The sequence below is a fragment of the Bactrocera neohumeralis genome, chromosome 4, assembly GCF_024586455.1.
Source record: "Bactrocera neohumeralis isolate Rockhampton chromosome 4, APGP_CSIRO_Bneo_wtdbg2-racon-allhic-juicebox.fasta_v2, whole genome shotgun sequence".
NCBI lineage: Eukaryota > Metazoa > Arthropoda > Insecta > Diptera > Tephritidae > Bactrocera > Bactrocera neohumeralis.
Genome location: NC_065921.1, coordinates 34708343 through 34729681, shown reverse-complemented (window position 1 = coordinate 34729681; position 21339 = coordinate 34708343). Strand labels below are relative to the sequence as shown.

Here is a 21339-nt window from a genome sequence, read left to right as displayed (position 1 = left end):
AAACGTATTTATATTTAACTAACATACGTATAAACATACATACATACTTACATATGTATGTATATTGATGCATATATAATATATAGTTTTTTCTAAGCAATGTGTGCATACGCGTGGAAGCGATAAGTACAAAAGTCAATGGCGTCGTACGCAATGGTAAAATAGGGGATGAGTAATGTCTCTTATGATAATTTCGAGAAAATATTCTTTTGATGTCTACTTAACTGTCTGTCTGCTCGGCTCGTCTTTAAACCCTTAGAATGGAGAGATATTGAAATATTTTAAATATTATTAAAAGTAAAATCACGCAAACCTCTTCTTGTATACCATTTATTAATTGGTCTGGCGATAGCTGAACCCAAAGTCGAAAAACATACTTACATACATATGTGGTCCCTCTGCCAAAATGGAAGCAACCAGTTCATATACTCGTATTGGCCTAGCTCCCATTTCACTTTCAAAGTAAGATCCCGATCGGTTCGGATAACTTTATACTGTTTGTCTTAATATTTCATATTTGAGGACTCCTGTTTCAAAGAAAATAATCATAACATTTTTAAGATATCTAAGTGGAATTAAGTTAAGACTTTTTCTGAAATTTCAAGTTCCTAATTTACTGGAACGAAGAGTATATACACAACTTCCCCTTAATCCAATACAAGAACTGCTCTAAACCACATTACAATACAAATTGTGTAAAATACGCCTCTTTAACTTGTGTAGCCCGGACGCCTCAGTTATCTACTCTTGGCATTTGGTAGTTGGTATCAATCGCGAAGCTTAAGAGTCGCACCGTCTTTTAAAAGTGCCAACAACAAGAAAGTGTTGTGTTTCATTGCAGTTGTGTGCATCCAAATTTAATTATCAGCCAACTATTCTAGACTTCTTGGTGCTGATGTGGGACCCAAGGAAACGCTCGTAATTAAAATGAAATAAAATGTTCTAGACAACCCAGTGTACGAGTATGTAGTGGAAAACAAAAACAAAATTTACAATGCAAAAAGCGCAATGCATCCATCCGCTACGCTGGAGTTTCCCCACCCGGTTCGCTTAACACCAACCGCCGGTTTTGTCGGCAGTCAGTTGTGGGCTTAGGAGGAGTAAACGCAACGGTGGCATAGTAAGCAGCTGTTGAAGCGAATACTTAAACATACATACATATGTGCCTGTGAGTTATCATGTGGAGCAACACGCCGACAGGCACACGCACAGCCCACCAGCCGGTTAGCGAAACAAGCCACCAGCAAACACACTTGCCTGTTGTTCGGATGAGAGTGTGGTATGTTGTTGTAGTAACATAGTTCGAAAAAGCGAGTATACGCCCTCTCGAGCCGCCCGCTAACGCATTGCTTGTGCCCTGTGTACAGTGACCGGCAGTCGGAAGCCGATCGCGCAGTCAAGCACTCAAGCTCCACAGAAAATAGCGATTATGAGTTCAGCGGGTGAGTAACATGCGAGGAATTACTGGAATTATATATTACTTTTTATGCATTGCCCATTCAACTGTGCCGTATCCAGAGTTGCCGCTGGGTAAAGTAAAAAATGTGTATAATATCATATAGGTGTTTTATAAACTTGCTTAACTATGACTGGTCATAGAGAAATCGCTGGAAACTGTACACTGTTGATATCGGAATGAGAACGAGTTGGATCTCCACAGTCTCCTTCTGAGCTAGAGTAGAACTTAGGAGATCTATTTACTGCACATAGTCCAATAGACATTCATGCTGTAATACTAAGGCTAAGACGTGGGTCAAAGTTGTATAGAAAAAGGTAGGTGGAAACATCTAGGCACTTTCTCCTCAATTGTTCAGATTTTACAAGACTGAGTTTGAAACATTTCGGCAGACATACATACCTTCGGCGAACCAGGGAACATAGCCGAAACTGACATTAGCCGCCTCAACGAATTTGTGATCAGCACAAAGCCCTTCGTTGATTCATAAGGCTAAGATCAATTTTATAGGAGCTTTAGCTACCACAACGTACCGGCGTTATGATCATTTAACCACAAAGTTTGCGACCCAGCTAGTTTTTAATATATAATAAATGATTATAAAGAAAAGTCTGCTTTTATATTCTAATAATAATACTGGATATTTTTTCAGCAAACATTTCGGAAAATATTTAATCACATCATGCACAAATGCACATTTTGTGTGTCTATACGGCAACACTGCTTCTGTCTGTTGCGGGCAATGGCGTTGTCGACGGGGTGGTTGGTGGCTGACCGGCTCGTATGTTCTGCCGCATGGAAGTTCGCTGCCACTCCAGTGCCTCCACCAGCTATTCGACATTGCGTGTATTGACGATGCGCCACCAAAGCGCAAGCAATTTCAGTCAACTCGTAGCGCTCAATGTGGCAGCAACAACTTTGTTGAGCTTTCCGTTCTCTACGCTTCAGTCAAATTCGTCGATCCAATACAAAGACGAAGTTTCGCGTTGGCGTTGCTCTTATTTTGTTGTTTTTTTTTCGTTAATCTTTATACTGTTGAATGTGTTCTATTGTGTTGTGCTGTGGGATCGGACTGATTGACTTTTTTGTATGTAGTTTGGAGCAGCAAGATTTGCTTCAAATCGCGCGATCAGTTGCCGCTGCTCGTTAGTGTGGCAAAGGCGTCAAGTTGGAAACAAAAACATAAAACAAGTACGAATTTCTAAAAAAAGTTAAGAGAATAAAAAATAGTGAAAACAAAAGGAGCTATAGGAGTGGCAGTGTTGGTGTTAAGGAGCGTTGCTGCACGCACAAGCAAAAGTAAAGCAAATTAATGTTTTTAACATAAAAATATACTACTCAAGTCTGAATAAAAACGCACATACATACATACATATGGGGGCAGACCCAGAAAAAACCTATCCAACTTAAAAAATGGTGTAATTGAAAATATATTGTTTACGTTTATCTTAAATATATTTTATAGTTTCCCAAACTGTTATGTCAAGTTTATAAAGAAAATACAGCTAAACCAAGTATTAACTTTCGATTACCATCAGTTCTCCAAAGAATCAAAAGATCAACTATAGACAATACTAATGAAACAGATGACAGATGCCAATGCCGATCACGCATTTCTCCATTTTTATCACTAGGCGTTAAGAAAGTCGTAAAATTGTGAGTTGACTGTGATGACTGAGAGTTCTTGAAAAAAGTGCTTCAGATCTGTGGGATGATTCAAGATGTGTTGCAGTGGTACATTAGAATTCATGTAAAACATGGCTTATTTTTATGATCTTTTAGGAAACAATTGAAGTCTCTTTGTTAAATTTTTATAAGAGCATAATCTTCGAAGAATATTGCATAAAAATTTTCATGGAGAAATATTAAAAAAATGCGGCTATGGTAATTATTTTGGAACGTTTGGAGAAAAGTCATAACTTGGTGCTGAATCAAAATTATATCATTACGAATCGCTTTGTCCAGATAACGCTGCGGGGAATTTTTTAAAGACTTTAAAGAAAAAAAAGCGATTTCTTTGGTGAAAAAATTCTTCATTTGTTATTGTAAAATGAAACATACAAACAAATTAAAATAACTCTCCAGCGTTACCTCTTACATTCTGTACTGAAACAGTGTTCGAAATTTAAAAACGATCGGTGCAGCAATTTGGAAGTCTTTCAAAACGTGACATCTAAAGTGACTGTGATCTTCGTCCATTTTATTCCAATAAACTTTGAAATTTAGTTGCAGTATTGTGCATTCATTTTAAGGCAAAAAAATTAAAACCAATGAAAACATACAAATGGACAAAATTTAATTTGTAAATTTTTCATACTCTCCCCATAGCGTTTGAAAATAAAAGATAAATTCTGTGCGTTTCAGACCGAAAATTTAAAAGATTAGATTTCGCATTTCAAATTTTCTCAAAAACGATCGGTGTTATTGTCATTCAAGAATTCACATCGGAAAGAAAAGATCATATAGTATTTTGAAATAAAAATACGGCTTTTTTTAATATTTTCCATATAATAGAAATAATGGATGCATTTTTTCATTTGTTAAGTCGATTTTCAGATGAAATTAGATTCATTGCTTTAAAAAAATTTGTTTGTTTACATTTTTTTCCCTTTGTATTGTCCAAATCAGCTGTGATAATGTAACAGATTTCCAGTGCTGACAAGTAGATTGCGCAAAATCAGAGTCGCACAGAGAGATTTAGCGTGGATCAGTTTCAAATCATTTCAATGAAGTGATTTGGAACTGTCATTTTTGTATGGCGAAATCTTGATAAATTTTTAAGATTAGTGGGATAATCCATTCAACAGCCGAAATCGTGTGATTAAGTGTCGGTCTGAACATGGTATAAGATACAAAATCTCTCTGTGCGATTAACTTTATGCTAAATTACTGAAACAATCTGATTATATTTATAAATAAGTAAAATTGGGTCCACTTGCTTCGTAGAACTTCAAGGTTTTCGTAATCAAAAATAGTTTTAGTAGTCAACTACCATTCGTCTCTTTAAGTACTTACTTTCAAATTATCCAAGTTAACGGAAGTACCTAATGTTCGGTTCCGCAAAAACATAGCCATTCCTTACTTGTCTACGTGCCATATTGGGCCTCCCTACTTTTCGATAATAAATTTCTTTTACTTTGTTTAGTGTTTTGTTTTATTTATTTGTTTCCATATTTGTCATACTACTGTTCCTGTATTTTATTGGTTTAATTTTATTATATTTATTTTTATTTGTAATGTGTGTGTGTGGGTTTTTTTTTTGAGTGTGCTGCATTCGCCATATTAATGTGGTAAGTAACAATGACTTCAACTGTCCGTCCGACGACTCAGTGCGCGATGTACGTGTATATATGCATGTACACTCGCTTAATTTTATTTACTCCCCGTTTGGTTGCTTCGGTTTGTTTAGCGTTTGGCAGTCAGTGAGCGGCGACGGCAGCGTCAGCATAAGCAGCCGCACCCCAAAAACCTAACTATCAACCTAGACGCACATTCCACTTTAATTGCCACCGCACTCTCTTCGCGCCCACAAGTAACCCGCCATATTTTGCTATTACATTGGCCCGAGTAATGCTCGCCATCGCCATCTCCCGCCCCGGTTGGTGCGCGGTTATTGGAGTTTGGCGACCACGAAAGCTTCAAAACCACCAGCCATCCAAATAGACAGTGCTCCGTTTGACTTTAGTGCATACAAAATTAAGCGTTGTCGGTTTTGTTGTTGTTAATTATAATATTTATTTGATGATTATTTGTTGTATATTTTGAGCGAATGCCCATCAAAGAAAGCAAAAATGAAAGGAAAACCAACCGCAGACGCCGTTCTATTCTAATTTATAATTGAGGCATATCTGTGTTCGAATTTTATAGCATCGGTATCAATTGCATTGTGCCCTGCCTTTCCCTCGCCTTTCCGCATCGCCCAACAAAGCCACTGAAGTTGCAAGCGCCGTGTTCTCACCACTTCGTTGCGCCGCGCTCTTGTTTCCACCAGCTGCCAAAACACAAGCATACAATTATGAGCAGCCAGCCGGGCACATGCCATCAAACAGCCAAATAATAACAACAAATACCACTGAAATTATTTTGTAACAACAATATGAGGCATGTAAAACAACTGTTGACGAAGCACTGGCGGCTGACGTGCACTGAGGTCGTAGACGCCTCCGCCACCTCCCCCTGCTTTACCATTAGCGATGCGCTGCACGGATGACGCCAATGCTTTTCGAAACTCTAAACAAATTAAATCTTATCGAGTGAGCTCCGGCAGCTAAAACGTTAAGCAGAGGTTCTCCTTTGTATGCTCAGTGGACCAGCTTGTTTACAAAGTGGTTGAATGCTGTGGCTTTACTTAAGTTTTCTTTGCAACTGATGTGAAGCACAGTGTTATGACCAGACATATTCTTTGATGGTTCTGGTGTGTTTTTCTAAATAGTTCATTGTGTTAGAAAGAGTATACTGCGAACTTCGGCGGCGTCCTTTTAACCCTTAGGTAATAAATTCTCTAGAAGTTTTCTTTCTTCTTCTTTATTGGCGTAGAAACCGCTTACGCGGTTATAGCCGAAATAACAACAGCGTGCCAGCCGTTTCTTCTTTTCGCAAGGTGGCGCCAATTTTAGATACCAAGCGAAGGTCTTTCCAACGGAGTGGACGTTTTCCTCTTCCTCTGCTTCCCAGCTGCAGTGTTTTCGTCCATTCTTGACGACATGATCCAGCCAGCGTAGCCGCTGTCTTTTAATTCGCTGAACTATGTCAATTTCGTCATATATCTCTTACAGCTCATAGTTCCATCGAATGCGATATTTGCCGTGGCCAATGCGCAACGGACCATAAATCTTGCGCAGAACTTTTCTCTTGAAAACTCATAACGTCGACTCATCAGATGCCATATAGCAGTACAGCATATAGCATATAGCAGTATAGGAATAAAGAGCGACTTATCGAGTTTTGTTTTTGTTCGTCGAGAGAGGAATTTACTTCTCAATTGCCTACTTAGTCCGAGTTACTTAGTCTTCTTACCACTCGCAAATTTAAATCCAAAACCGAAGAAGTTGCGATCGATAGATTTATCTCCAAATATATTCTATCTTAGTCAAGATGGAAAGGGAGTTTTCGGTACGATCAAGCTCTACCATCAGTTTACGTCTATTTCTTGATTTAGCTGATTTTAAACTGCTCGATATAAGTTTACCATGAAGTTTGTAACATTCAGAAGGTAACGACGGAGACCCTATATACATACATACATATATATGATTCGCGTGACGAGCTGAGCCGATTTTGTCATGTCCGTACGTCTGTCTGTATACACGCGAACTAGTCCTTCAGTAATTGAGATATTGATCTGAAATTTTGCGCACGGCATTTTCTCCCCAAAAAGCTATTCATTTGCTGGAACCGCTGATAACGGGTCAATATCACAAACAGTATACTTAAATGAACGATCAAAATCAAGTCACTGAATTTAAACTTTTTTTTATTTGACAAGGTATATTCAAGGAATTTGGCATGGATTATTAACCAAGACGAACGTACAATCTCCGAACAAATTGTTCATATTGAACCACTGTCATGCAAACCAACCTACCAAAATCAAGTTCTATTAAGGAAACAATTTTAGCTTCGTTGCAATCAAGTTTAAAGTTACTTCTTATTTTTTATTCCGAAAATTACATTGAAATTTTATGATTTTGCACACTGTGCGGCAATACAGACGCCGCCGTACTAGTTATGGAACCGCCCGTCCACACTCACACATTGCAGCTGAAGTTCAGACTACCCGTGGGAGTGAAGCACGTTGTTAAGTTAGATGATCATACGCTGTGCTGTAAGAACGCCTGTATCTGTTGCAATTTGTTTATAGCTTCCGCGTTGGGAGTCATCATCATCATTACAAATACAATGACCGTGGGGCAAAAAAAATCCTAAAAAACAACAGAAAAGTTAGAATAAAATATTAAAAACACGAACGCGTATGTTTGTACATGGTGTGTGCGCACGGACATACTATTGCTCTAGAAGCACTCAGTGTGCTCAGTGGGCGGAAGTGCATGGCAAAAGCTGTTTGGCGCACCAAACACATGCACTGTTTTTGTTTGTGTTTTAATTAATTGTGCCGTTAATTGTCGGGTTAACGCGCCGAGCATGCTTAGAGCAAATACATCGCGACCACACCGACCGAAATATCAAATGGAAATCACACTGTCAGCCGCTTGTTTATTACATTTTGATTAGTTTCGCGCTACCGGCGCGTCAAAAGCTTTGAATCACCTCAAACAGTCATAATTTCATAGTCGGCATGTATGGTTGTATGTGTGTGTGGCATATTCCATCCATGAACCATTCAGCGGTTGCCCAGCACACCCTCTTTATGCCCTTGCCCTTGCTGCGCCTCTATTAAATATAAACGTTCTAGCTAATTTGAAATCGTTTACAGGTCATTGTGCCTCCCGCGATAGCACTCGCAAACTGCGTACTTACATACATACATACATATGTATTGTGTCTATTTTATACTGTTACAAAAAAGCTGGGCATGCACACATACATATGCAATTAAAAGTATGTATGTATGTATATAAAACGGGCATGAATGAAAAATATAGGTGTGGAACTTAGTAATGGACATGCAAATTCACCAGTCGATACAGTTTAGGCGTAACGAGTACAAAATTACATACATACCATACATACATACATACATACATATATGTACATAAGTACGTAGTAAGTGATTTAATAGAGCAAATGTTAACTGTAATTGAAGACATCGAATACTAATTCAGCGGAAATTGCATTTAATAGCATGATTAGGCAATTCAAGTTAACAAAACTTCATTTGAATAGATACGATAATGTGCAAAGGTATATACAGTTGCTGACAAAATAATAGGAGTGGGTCGACGTTTACCTTAAAAAAATATATTATTTTAACACTGTTGATTTTCTGCTGATACCTAGGTGATACTTATACTGAATTCGGATATGATGTGTTACTATACTGGTGCTGTCATTGAGGCTCGAACATCCCCTCTGTTAGCTTTAAACCCAAATAATTCCTTATGCTTCATAGGCTACTTTCCACAAAACCATTAAAACTTTAACTTTTTATTAAATGTGACAGTCGAAATTTTAAAGGCTAGAAATCGAACTAGTTGACAGCCACAGGCTAAAAATGCAATGAGTATATTGTTTTCCTAGATCGGGGAAAATTCTGTGAGCCTAGAGTCTTCAGACTCTATAAACCTACTCTGCAAATGTTTTTTCAGATTTTTTTCAACAATTCACTACAACTGTAGCCATTCTGAATTACCATCATTTAATAACAATAATTGCATGTAATTTTATAATTTAATAAAACGTATAAAACAGTTTTTATGCAAAAACTTGGTTTTGATTTTCGGTTTCGACACAAGGACAACTTCTTTGAGAGAAAAGAACGGGTGCAAAATTTCAGAACGATATCCCAAAAACTGAGGGATTACTTTGCTTATTACGTTATAAAAAATGCGCTTCTGCTCGTTGCAGGCGAAGCTAACGTTTTCCTTTGTTTTTTACTAAATTCTACTTTTCTATAAAATGTCATTTGATTATGAAATAATAGGCTTAAATATATACATACATACATACATACATACATATGTATATATGAGACCGTCTCTTCTATTAATTTGACTACAGCTGTACATACATTTTTCCATAAAATAAGTAAATCCAACACACTCAAAAACATGTTTGTATTTTGTTTGACCCATTTCTGGGTAATTTTGTTTCTACAAAGTGAGTGTAGAACCAACAAACAGTGACGTAATTTTTAGTCGATCGCTGATCGCCAATATTCAGCGATTTTTCATTTCGCTCTTTGCTGCATTGGATTGTTTTGATTGATAAATTTGTGTTTTTTTGTTTTTGCATTGAATTTGTTTACTCACCAGCAATGTACATACATACATATGTATGTATGCATGAATGTGGATTTGTATACACACGTACGTACATATGTTCGCAGAGATTCTATTTAGGTTACACATTTTGGGCATTGTATTCCCCGAACTGAATCTGCCTTTGCTATATTCCAAGCGAATCCATTCCAAGTAAAATAATTTCGTTAGGTCTTCACAAAATTAAAGATATTTTTATTGAACGCACTTCTATATTTCTTTTCATGTCAGTTCAGCGTTCAAATGCATTGAGCCCGGTCAGTGGCAAACGCAAGCGGCTCGAAAAGTATTGGCTGTGGATTTAATGACAGCAGTTTTGCAGCAGCTGAAATAAAATTAAGCGAGTATGTGTTACGTCATCATAACCGGAGGCAGTTTGGTGTGGTTTGTGCTGAGCCTGGTGGCCGACATGCTAATCGCGTCAGCGATAGTCACACCTAAATGGTTAATCGGTCCGAATCCAGCGTTTGTCAGTGTTGGTTCGAGCATTTCCTCGCGTGTAACAAGCTCTTCCATTCAAAACGAAACCCAATTAATGTTACCAATACCCACGGTCCGTTATCCGTCCGTGGGTATTTACACACGCTGCAAAATGATGCACGGCTATGGTTACCACTGCGGTCCCTTCGATTTGGATGGCTTCGCGACTGACAGCAATGTTTACCCATCCGCTTGGAAGGCCACGATGTTCTTCATGTCGTTGGGCTTCGCTGTGCACTCCATAACGGTGGCGTTGACGCTGGTAACCTGCTGCCGACAGTCGGCTTTTGGCAAGAGCATACACAACATGACGGGTTGTGCACAAGTTGTATCAGGTGAGTCATTCCAGCATTCCAACCATTTTTCTAATAGCGCATGACAAAATTTTCGAAGAATGAATTCAGTGCTAACGTCAATGTTTTGCAGCAATAAGCATTATGTTGGCGCTATTTCTACATCCATTGGCTTGGGGAGCACCGCGTGTGCAGTTGCTATGTGGCGCTGATGCTGAGCCATTCTATCCAGCGGGTTGTTCTATTGGTAAGGCTTAGTTAAACAATATGTGTATGTATGTATTCTATGTTCTAACTCAATACCATCTTTCAGGTATTTCCTTCTACTGTGCTGTGGCCGCTGCGGTACTTTGTTTCATTTGCGCTGGCATCAGTTTGAAAGCAGAGTCGTCCAATATGCGCATGCGCGTAAAACGGCGAGTTGAAGAGGGCAATCGTTTGGTGTGCATTCCATAAAACCTTTACTAGGTACTAGGACTCTTAAAGTTACTCTAATAACCTTAAAACCTATTATTCGAATATGCGCTTTGTAACCGTTCATATGAATATTTACCGATTAATACTATTCGAATAGTGGCTCTGTTGTGAATATTTGAAAACACGAAAAATGTTTAAAGTCCAAATAGCCTTTGATTTTTGCCTTCTTTATATTTGTGAAGATGTCAATTGTGCGCGTATTTACTGCAAAATTTTTATAAACTTATATATGTATATACATACGTAGAAAAAATTGTGGAAGTTGTACGCTTACTATTCGAATAGTCGAAAACGAAGAGTTAACCAGATAGTCGAAAATGAACGGTTCATGGAATAGTCGAAGAATCTCCGGATAAACCGAATATTCTTACCCGATGAATGCCCTATCCGGTTAATCTTGGTCGAATACCAAGAGCCCTACTTTAAACTATATTTTTAATTCTTCAAACAAGAATCGGAATATTGCACATCGAATTTATCGAATAAAATTACTGTGGTGTAAATTATTTAATTTTTGTACATTTTAATAATATTAAGTTCCTTTAATTTAGTAATTTAGTTTAAACATGGTAAACTATCTCTTACACAAACTCAAGTGACATGTTTGTTGTATTGACCTATATACATACATACATAAATGTACTTACATTAAAAGCATCACATGTGTAATTTATTTTAAGATAAACAAATGTATAAGCAGCTCATAAGAAAAGTTTCGAATAAACGTCATACAAGGTATGCACCTTCAATTGTATAATTCTTAGAGTCTTAAAGTCAACAAACTTATATAAAGAAGTTATAACGGTTTATGAAATAGTTACTGTAAATTGTTTTTGATTTAATCAAAGTCTCTCGTCTTAGATATCCTCTTATAATAATCTGATCCAAGTAACTTGAACAATGGATTTCAATTATTTTTTTAAAGCCATTTCCAAATTTATTTATTTGTTTCAATACAAAAAAAATTTAAAACGTTTTAAAAATATCTCGTTTATTGGCTGTGTTGAGCTCCCGTAAATTTACTGAACATTGTTTTTAAATATTTATACTAATTAATTCAAAACATATTCACAAACCTTTTTCTACAAAACAGAGCACCGAATTATATTCGTATATTTTTCAAGTACACAATAAATATTCAAAAATTAAATTAAATGTTCAATTAATTAGCATAGATAAATAGTACATCTAAGAATGATTCCATGAACAGAAGTTACACGTCTATAAATTTAAAATTAATTTGGGTCTACTTTCGTTTTCCTTTATTCTTTTTATTTTTGCCGTCCGGTGCTGTTGCATTTACTTGCGTCTTGGTTTTCGGTATGTAGACCCCATGGTTGGTGATCTTGAGATGAGCAAAGAGCTTATTTTTAGACTGAAAATTTGCGTGGCAGGTGACACACACGTGTGATGTTGCAGACGAATCTGTGCTATTTTCTTTCTCCTTTATGCTGGCGGATGTTTCTTTTGCCTTAGGTACACGTTTTGGAATAGGTTCATCACTTTTAACAGTTACAACCGTCGCATTCGCTTTGTCTATTATTTTAGCATCTACTTTTAAAGAATTAGTCTCTAGTTCTTCCACAATAGTCTTTTTCCCTTGCTTTTTATTTTTTCGAGTCGATTTTTTGCTTTTATTATTCCAGTCCTCTTCATCACTCTCTAATTTCGCTTGAGCCAGAAAATCGGATGGTAACGTTTCTTCGTCGTCATCATAGGTTGTTTGCGGCAAAGATTTATTGTGTTTATTATTTTTTCGTGTCTTTTTATTCTTCTTTGATTTAAAATCACCCAATAATTTTTCTTTACTGGATTTCAGTTCTTCTTGAACAGTTCCAGATAACTCACTTTCTTCGGATATATCTTCAAACGCGTTATCATCTATAGAATTATCATCGTCTAATTCTTCAATTTCACTATCCTCTAATTCTAGACTATGTTCTTCACTATCATTACTGTTTAGAAAAGCTTCTTCTTCAGCTTGCATTTCGAGTTTCATACGTTCCAAGGCTTCCCGGTGCTTTTTGCTCGTTTCATGATTTGCATACGCATTCTCGTTCTTAAATGCTTTATTGCAAGCTACACAATACAGATCATCCATATATAATTGTTCGTCTACAGACTCTAGTGCAACATCTTCATTTTCTCCTTCTTCCTGACACTCACTTTCGCTTTCTTCTTCAGCGCTGCTGTCACCATAATCTTGTGCTAACTGCTTCAATTGTGTCTCATACTCATCGTTATTTTGACCGCTCTGCTTTTGATTTTGACGCATCTCTTCCACCTCACGTTGTCGCCTTCGTATTTGCTCCAATCTATTCTGCTCTTGCTTTTTACGGTTAAGTTCAGCTCGTTCCTCTAGTACTTTTTTGTATGCTTGCACACGTTTATCTCGCTTGCGTACGAATGACACCAAATTTTTCACCTAAAATTGTCAAGATTAAGGTGTAGTGTATTTGTATATGTTTAAATAAAAATATTTTTAACAATTATTTACCTCGTCATTTCTCTCTTTTCGCGCCTTTTGCACAACCTTTTTCATTTCTTTTTCAACCTCACGCAATATTCGACGATCCCTTATGTCTTTAACATCGTATGGACAAAGCCATGTGTATGATTTCTTTGTGCAATATGACTGCCAATAGGCATAGAAAGGTGCAACCACTTCCTCATAGTTGCTCTTCGAATCACCAAAGCTTGGAATATTCTCGATTTCACTATCATCATCCATAAATTCAGCATCTTCTGCAGCAAGCTTCTCGAACACCTCTCGATAAACTGCATAAAAACCCTTTTCGTCATCTTCGTATCCACGGTAACAAGAAGATGTGAAATATTCAAAAACATCCAAACAATTTTCAGTGTAGTCAGAATTTTTGCCTCGCAATATTTGATCGCGATGATTATCATACCATGCCCGTTCCTGTGGATCAGACAGAACTTCATAAGCCTGTTGTATCAATTGGAAACGTTCTTTAGCTTCATCTAGCGCATTGAGATTTTTATCTGGATGCCAACGCAATGCCAATTTGCGATACGCAGACTTTATATCACCATCAGTTGCATCGCGTGCAACCCCCAATTCTTCGTAATAGCACTTCATCGATTTGTTTTAGTAATTTTCTACAGATGTTCGCTTGAAATTTTGCCAATTGTTCTCAATATACTGAAACTAAATTGAAAACAATATGTACGAAAATCAGCGGTATACCCACGAACACATTGGAAATTCACTTTGCACGAATTTTTGAAATTTGCTAATTACACCACACATATGGGAGCTGTCAAGCTGCCAGCTGGCTTATTGGTGTTGCCGTATCACGTGAAAGATTTTTGTTTAAATATTGTTGACTTTAGAGGGATTAGAGATAACGAATTTAGTCGGTTATATGAAAAATAAAAATATTTAAGCAAATGCCTGTAAATACGAATAATAAATAAATATTATATATAAATGTATATATAATATAATATATATAACCGACTAAGTTTGTCAACTCTAACTTCAAAATATTGAAATAAAAATCTTACATATGTACATATATTTATTTATATAGGTACATATATAATATATACATACATACAATAATTAATTTCTTTTAATTCGTTCTGGGTTTCTGTTTCGCCATAGATTTCAATGCAATTTAAATATCTTTTTTTGAAATCATAAAAAACTTGTGCCTTATAGAAGAATTTTTTAACATAATATATTTGCTATGAACAATTAACTGTTTTTTTCCGACAAACTGGAAACCAATTATCTGAAACCGTTATTTTTTAATTTAAAATAAGGCTCGAACAGGCAGATTGTCTACTAATAAGGCAAATTTTTTTGTCGAATTTATTTTAGATGAATCTCCAAGAATTTGTAATAGTCACCGCATGGATCTTCGTGGGGAATTGGATCACCGCAAACAGCTAATTCTTTTAAAATTACTATTTTTTTATTTTTTTTATTTCTGTCAGTATAGTTTACCTACACTTTCCTAGAATAAGATAATTTTTAGTCCATTTAATTTTTCACAGAAGGCCACGACTTAATATACTTTGAATTTTATGAGTTTTTTAAAATAAAGTTTTTGATAAAAAAAAATTAAATATTTTTTTTATTTTAGTCACCATTTTGTTGATATATATTTTTACAGCTCAAAACATTTTTTGGGCCGATACTCAGAATCCACCGTCATATATAAACCTGTTTAAGCTTAATAGATGTGTTTCGCCAGATATCAGTTTAAAAAAATTTTCGTTAACTTAGCTAACCTCCGATTAACACGAAATAATAGTAATTAATTGAAGAACCCAGTTTCTAACCTGTCCGCTTTAATAACATTTTCCATACATCAATTAATTTCAATTCATTCGCACTTGAACTCGGATTTTCAATTAATTTTCGAATGGGCGCGTTAATGAAAAGGAGATGGGGGTTGCTTTTCTGCTTACTCGGTTGCTTTTTTAAATCCGTTATTATCAAAATTTATTGCATTCCTTAAGCTGGCTATTAAAAACACCGTTAACGTTGCAAACTCATCGTCTACAACTAATTTAATTTAATATGCAACTAAGGTCGCTTGCATATAGAGCGAGACCTTCACAATGCGCTTGCGCCAAACCGAATCCATTGTTTAGTTAGGAAAAATTGTAAATAGAAGGCAGGAGCGGATTTCAGGTACCGTTTCTATACACAAATACATAACAATGTGGTTTTAATAAATAGAAAATATAAAAAATATAAAAAAGTATATACATATATAAAAGTTTATTGTTCTCTTTTTTAATTTAGACCTTATTTTTTTGTACATTCTTAGAAAACTGTTTGGATTCAAAAAAACTAATCTATGATTCTACATACTTAGGTAGGAAAAGAATTATGCACTTAGTATGTGATTTGCACTGAGTTTTCTGTTAACAAGTGTAATCTTGGATATCTCTTCGAGAATTGCTGTGAATTTTTTATGTATATTATATTTTTCTAAATTTGTTTTGGTTAAGTTATTGAAAAGACTCTACTCCGTTTCGATTCTGTTTTGTCATTTTGCTCCTTCCCTTTCTGTCGGCTTACCTAGCCGCTGGTGCCTAAAAGCATACTTTGAAATCATTAGAATGGCATTAAAAGACTCACGAATGAAGGGGCCACTGAAAGGAGTTGTGCTGATGTTAAATTCTGAAATTCACTGTTACACATGACTCTCTAGAAATAAAAGATTTACACTTTTTTTAACTTTCTTTATACTCAAAACTTAAATTTCACGAGTTTCAGTATTCATTTGATTTCAAGGAATGCGCATTTTAGCGCCCCACATTTTGGTGGGCCTCGATTGCCGCATTTGGTTCGTGAAAATGTGCGTGTGCTCATGCGAGAGAATGCACACAAGTGTAAGAAAATGTGACGCTCCAACACAGGGGTTGCGGATGTCAATAGTCGCCGAATCAGTTGCTTGGTACATCTCAAACGTTGCGGACGCATTTCCGGTTAACGGAACATAACGGCACGTACGGTTATTACATCACACACAATTGACAAACCAGAGACACAAGTATACATATAAAGTCGCCCAGCGTAACAGGACGAAGGCGGGAGGTGGATACATTGAGACGGAAAAAACTCGCATCCATTGTCGGCCTACAAAAACACTAGTTGGCGGCTGACCATCGTCGCGGCTATTGTGCATATTTTCACGCTTTTTAATTGATTTATTTTGTAAACAATTTCCATTTTATTTGCGAAACACGAGCAAGAAGAGAAACGGCGAGGCAAAGTGTGTGTTAATTTGCGAAAAACATGAATGAGCAGCAGCGAATTGCATTACAATAATATGAATGTGCTATACCGTTAGATAGAAATCGGCTGGAAAATTTAGAAAATCGCAGAAGAAACGTTTACGTATTTTTTTCTCGTGTGGCTAGACGCCATTTACAGTGTATGAGTACATTGGCTGCTGGATGAGAGCGGAAACGGCAGTCGGGGTGCGTGAGGGCCGCTGGCGTAACGGCAAACGGTAAAGTTGAAAGATTGGCGCATAGTGTAAAATTCGTGTAACATCGCATAACATATAAAGAAATGCAGTCGTAGTGGTGTGCAATGGTGCCGTGAGTATTTACGAAAGGCAAAAATAATGAAAACAAAATCAAATCAAATTAGTGCTAAAAATTCCACTTAAGCAGCAATAGTTTGTAAAGCAAAAATAATAATTAAAAGGAAGCACGAAATTGAGGTTTGGAAAAGAGATTCACCAAAAAATCGTATACAAATCTCAAAATTATTATTTATGTGTTTGTATTGATTTGCGCACGTGTGCGTTGATAGTCATAAGTGTGTGTACTTGAGTGTGTAGGTGAATGCGAAAAATTGATACAGTACAGAAAATTCCGACAGAATTGAACATTTCTGTCGAGAATACGAAAATTTCACTCCATGCAACTACAATAACAACAACAAGCCAACCGACACCACCGCTATCATTGCCAACAGAGTCAAATAATTACAACAATAATAGCGAGACTAACTACAGCAGCAAGCGGCAACATTAAAGCAGCAAAAACAATTACAACAACAAAGCAGGAGTAGTAGCAGCAACAACTAACCACCAACAACGACCCACCCTTGTTGCATACGCAGTCACTCATAATCACAGCCAGTCCACACCGCCACCACCACCGGCAACGTCTTTTGCTTGAACGCGTCCACCAACAAATAGCTACCCACCCACCCACACCCGCAACCGCCCGCCACCTCATAGCTGCAGGGATATAGCGCGCATCCTGCAAGCATCCTGCGTGTGTGCCAACAAACAGTCAATCAACGTAAGCCACCCACCCCACCAAACAACGCAGTCGAACCGAACAGACAAGCCGGCACTCGAGGTTCACGTATACACCATATACACCGTTGAACACGCTCTCTTTCTCTCTGGCGTTCGAGTGCGCCAGCACTCTCAATTGCCGACTGTAAACAACAAAAAGCGCTGCTGAATTCAGAATTCTAGTGCAGTCGCAACAAAAATAAACAACCGAATTGTGGGAAACATTTTTTGCACGCCAAACGGTAAACAAACAGTACACCGACAGCTTAGAAGCGAGCAAGCCGAACGGGAGATAAGGTGCAGTGGGAGGCGGGGCGCAGGTGGTGTGACGAAGCAGCATCTGCAACGGCAACTATTAAAGTTTTTGCTTTTGTTTTCGTATTTGATTATCGTGTTGTTGTTGTTATTATTGCCCACATTTCCGCTTTGTCACTGAAACAATAAGCCAAAGGATATGAAGGATATACTGGCGGCGCTGATGATGATGACGCTGCTGCGTCGGCAGTTGCAGGATTCGCAAAGGATAAGGTAAATGATGCCGCATTCCGGCACAGCATAATATCGTACAAAAACAAACAACACATGCACACAAATACAACGTAGGTTAGTATGCATACAAACACTCCAACAACGAGCACATACGATTATACATACTATATTTGTGTCGGTGTTTGTATTGGCACACAAGTGTATTTATGCACTGTGTGTGTTCCCCTCACCCTTCCGCTTGGCTTTACTGCCTCTGTAACCATATGCATACACATAAATGCACACATACATATGTATACGGCGATAGTGTGCTAGAGCATTCGTGTAACTACTATCCCTCATGCGTTGTGGGAGCGGGGCAGGCGGCGCTTTTTGCGTTGTACACTTTCGTGGCACTGCAGGCGCCCATTTAGTGGATCGTTAAGGGAGGGGCTCAGCTGCATAGCCAAGCGGCGTGGTGTGCCGTGGCATGCCAGCTCTTGCATTGAATTTTTCTTATCAGCATAAAATGCTCCCTGGAGGCTTTTCAGCTTTTCTGCTTTTCAGCTACAACATTAGCAATGACAACAATAACAACAGCGACAACAACTTTTCAGAGTTGTCTATATTTAGTGTAATTTCGCTATGAAACGCTCGCCTATCACACATTCGCAGGCTCACATTGTATCCTTTTGTGTGCACCGCCCGCTCCTTCCGACCCGTCACGCCGCGCATCGCTCGCCTTTCAGTGAACTTCAGCTTGTACTTTTCTATTCGTACATTAATTTGAAATTTCGCCTACACAAATAGTACAAATAGTAAATAAAAATCTGAAACCTCTCCAATCCAAAGCGTGTAGCGTAGCATATTTCTAAGATTTCATTCTGTCTTTCTGCCTTTCTGTTGTTCTTGTTTTATTTCTTCAATTTTACGAGGTTGTAGTGCCATTTCTCGGATGATCTCTTGCTTGGTTGATGATTATGCCGGGATTTGAATGGCAACGGATAATGATGGCAAACAATTGCAAATGTGTCCCAATAGTGCAATCTAAACTCACCGAAAAGTCGATGATAGTTGGTCGGTGCACTGCTATGCAAATATAAGAGTACAACACTTAAAGGAATTCATCTTTAAGAATCGTTGGGTGCACAGTTCAATGAGGCAATAAATTCAACAATATTGGAGAGTATCGGAATGATTTTCCAAAAATATTTTCGATTTAATACAGATTTGAAACAAACAAGAAAAAACCGCCAACTTCAATATCGTTCACAAATACAAAGGTTCTGTAGAAGAGCTTGATTTTAATCGGTCATTTTATATGGCAGATATAAGACGTACGCCCATGACATAGAATCATTGGTCATAACAAGAGCGCCGTTAGTTCTTCTTTCTCCCGGTTGGACAAAACAGTGACTTATAGAGTTTGATCTTTATATATGAAGTATTTGGAATTTAATTTCTGTTTAAGCAAGCCAAAAGTTGGGCTTAGAGATTTTCGGAGAACAAGAAAAAAAACGGTAATAGAATTCGAGAATTGTACCTTTCAATAAATAATAAGCAATGCTAAATTTCTTGAAGATATCTCCTCAATCGAAGTTTATTTTTCCATACAAGCAATTGATTCCGATTTTTCAGTTCGAAGACTGTATTGTTACCTTAGATAGTAACCCTTCCCAAATTTGGTGAAGATATTTCATCAAATGAAAAAGTTTTCCATAAAAGCACTTGATTATGATCGTTCAGTTTACCTTAGAAAATGATGCATGGAAATTTCAAATCGATATGTCGAAAACTGTCATTCGCTTATATACGGACAGACAGTCATGGTTATATCGGCTCAACTGATTATGCAGATTATTTATATATGTATGTCTTTTATAGAGTCTTCGACGTTTTCTTCTGGTTGTAACAAACTTCGTAGCAGCCCTTATTTGGTATACCCTTTTCAGGGTATAAAAAGTTAATGCCTCTGTATTGTGTGGAAAAATGGAAAAAGAGCAATGTAAATTTGTATTCATTTATTCAAGATATGGTGACTTTCTTAGACTTGCCATTTCTTCTCTTAAGAGTACTCAAAAAGAACTTTTTTATTATTATAAGATTTAATTTATTGAGCAATACTATATATTATATGTATACTGTTATATCCGTAACAGATTAATAAATGCTTCTTTACTACTTGTATGTATATGGCCGCCTACAAAAGAAAACCGAAATTTTTAAAAAATTGAGATTTTCCCCTTCTTCTTAGTCTCCTTCAATACACTTGAACGAAAGATGTTTCGACTTCTTCATAGGTGTTCATATTTTATATATGTATATGTAGTATATATCATTCGACTCCAATTGCTGCCCGGCGAGAGAATTCTTCAATGTAGATCCCACCTTGAGAATACTAAACAGAAAAAAACGTTAACTTCAGCTACACCCATATTACTATGCCCATTGCAGGTTAATTGTGAAATGTGATGTTACGTCCACTTTTTTTCTTTGATTGTTGCGATCTCCGCTTGGAAGACCATTTCAGGGTCTGGTAAACGGAAGGCAATTTCGGTATCTAATTTTGCTGAAAAACACAACCTCCCACTCAATTATTTAGTTCGGTTAGTTGGGGACCGAATTTAGTTTAAATTCAAAAGGATTTCAAAAATCCATGGTAGTGGAAATAAACGGGAACCTATTAAGTATCATAAAATTCGCCTTATTATGGGCGACTAATTGGGAGGACTCCTTTAGTCTAAGAGCTGACTTCGCTGTCAGTTGTTTAAAGAGCAACTCTGTTGGAAGCAAGTGTAAAATTACTATTGTGTAAGTCAATGAGCTACCCTAGGCGTATATTCCCATTTGGACCCGTCATGATGTTTCAGGTGTAAAGTGCTGTAGCAGCTTTCACTCTGGCGTCTAAGTTTGGTTTCTAAGAAATCTTCTTGTTTTGTCCTAAGTAGCTTGCCTTATCTCCACTCCACCATTCAAAATTGGGGGCATGACTTCTGGAGTACTGTATTTCTTAGTGAACAATACTAAATTTAATTTAATATCCTCAGAATAGGTCACAACATGTATCCCCTTCTTTTCTATATCCAAATGTAATTTATTCATTGTTATGATCCAGAAAATTGGAGATAAGACGCCTCTTTGAGGTGTACTTCTTTCAATAGATCTGCACGTCGTTGAAAGTCCCAACGTTAAATTATTCACTGCTCGTGAGAATCTGTTCAATTAATTTCCTTTAAAATACGCATGCTCGAAACAGTCAGTTTTTCTGAGTTTAATTGCAGCGCCCCTTTAAGAAAGGTTACTAACAAGACTATTACGTAGTTTTAAGACTACTGTAATTGAGCCCGGAATAAAGCGTCTACGCCTAGCGATTTGATGGACTTGAAAATCCTTATCGCCCAATGCACTTTGCTTTCTACAGGAAT

General features: G+C 37.1%; 3 protein-coding genes across 7 annotated transcripts in view; 2 read left to right on the top strand and 1 right to left on the bottom strand.

Annotated features, from left to right (window-relative positions):
* Nucleotides 1-2315: 2315 nt before the first annotated feature.
* Nucleotides 2316-11400, top strand: LOC126754839 (LHFPL tetraspan subfamily member 2a protein). 4 transcript variants are annotated; one of them, XM_050467007.1, is made up of 4 exons: nt 2316-2755; nt 9630-10208; nt 10300-10413; nt 10480-11400. In XM_050467007.1, the coding sequence occupies exons 2-4, from the start codon at nt 9740-9742 to the stop codon at nt 10620-10622; spliced, it is 726 nt and encodes a 241-aa protein (XP_050322964.1). In that variant the 5' UTR covers nt 2316-2755; nt 9630-9739; the 3' UTR covers nt 10623-11400. The 4 variants fall into 4 exon arrangements, with proteins under 4 accessions (XP_050322964.1, XP_050322963.1, XP_050322966.1 ...); XM_050467006.1 differs by having other exon boundaries at nt 9625-10208; XM_050467009.1 differs by lacking the exon at nt 2316-2755 and adding an exon at nt 2910-3112 and having other exon boundaries at nt 9625-10208.
* A 217-nt stretch (nt 11401-11617) lies between these two features.
* On the bottom strand, nt 11618-13904 carry LOC126754838 (dnaJ homolog subfamily C member 21). Its single transcript, XM_050467005.1, has 2 exons — nt 13141-13904; nt 11618-13068 (listed from the first exon to the last, which is right to left on the bottom strand). The coding sequence occupies exons 1-2, from the start codon at nt 13744-13746 to the stop codon at nt 11890-11892; spliced, it is 1785 nt and encodes a 594-aa protein (XP_050322962.1). The 5' UTR covers nt 13747-13904; the 3' UTR covers nt 11618-11889.
* Nucleotides 13905-16095: 2191 nt separating this feature from the next.
* The window catches only part of LOC126754405 (uncharacterized), a 29028-nt gene continuing 23784 nt past the window's right edge, over nt 16096-21339 (top strand). For both annotated transcript variants that reach the window (XM_050466333.1, XM_050466332.1), the window contains exon 1: nt 16096-17974. The gene's annotated coding sequence lies outside the window, so the exon portion shown is untranslated. The remainder of the gene's footprint in view (nt 17975-21339) is intronic.

Coding starts and splice junctions, on each gene's coding strand:
- LOC126754839 (XM_050467007.1), top strand. CDS start 9,740: ATGTGTTACGTCATCATAACCGGAGGCAGTTTGGTGTGGTTTGTGCTG. Junction 10,209..10,299: donor TTGTGCACAAGTTGTATCAG/GTGAGTCATTCC, acceptor AATGTTTTGCAG/CAATAAGCATTATGTTGGCG. Junction 10,414..10,479: donor TCCAGCGGGTTGTTCTATTG/GTAAGGCTTAGT, acceptor ACCATCTTTCAG/GTATTTCCTTCTACTGTGCT.
- LOC126754838 (XM_050467005.1), bottom strand. CDS start 13,746: ATGAAGTGCTATTACGAAGAATTGGGGGTTGCACGCGATGCAACTGAT. Junction 13,069..13,140: donor GAAAAGAGAGAAATGACGAG/GTAAATAATTGT, acceptor TGACAATTTTAG/GTGAAAAATTTGGTGTCATT.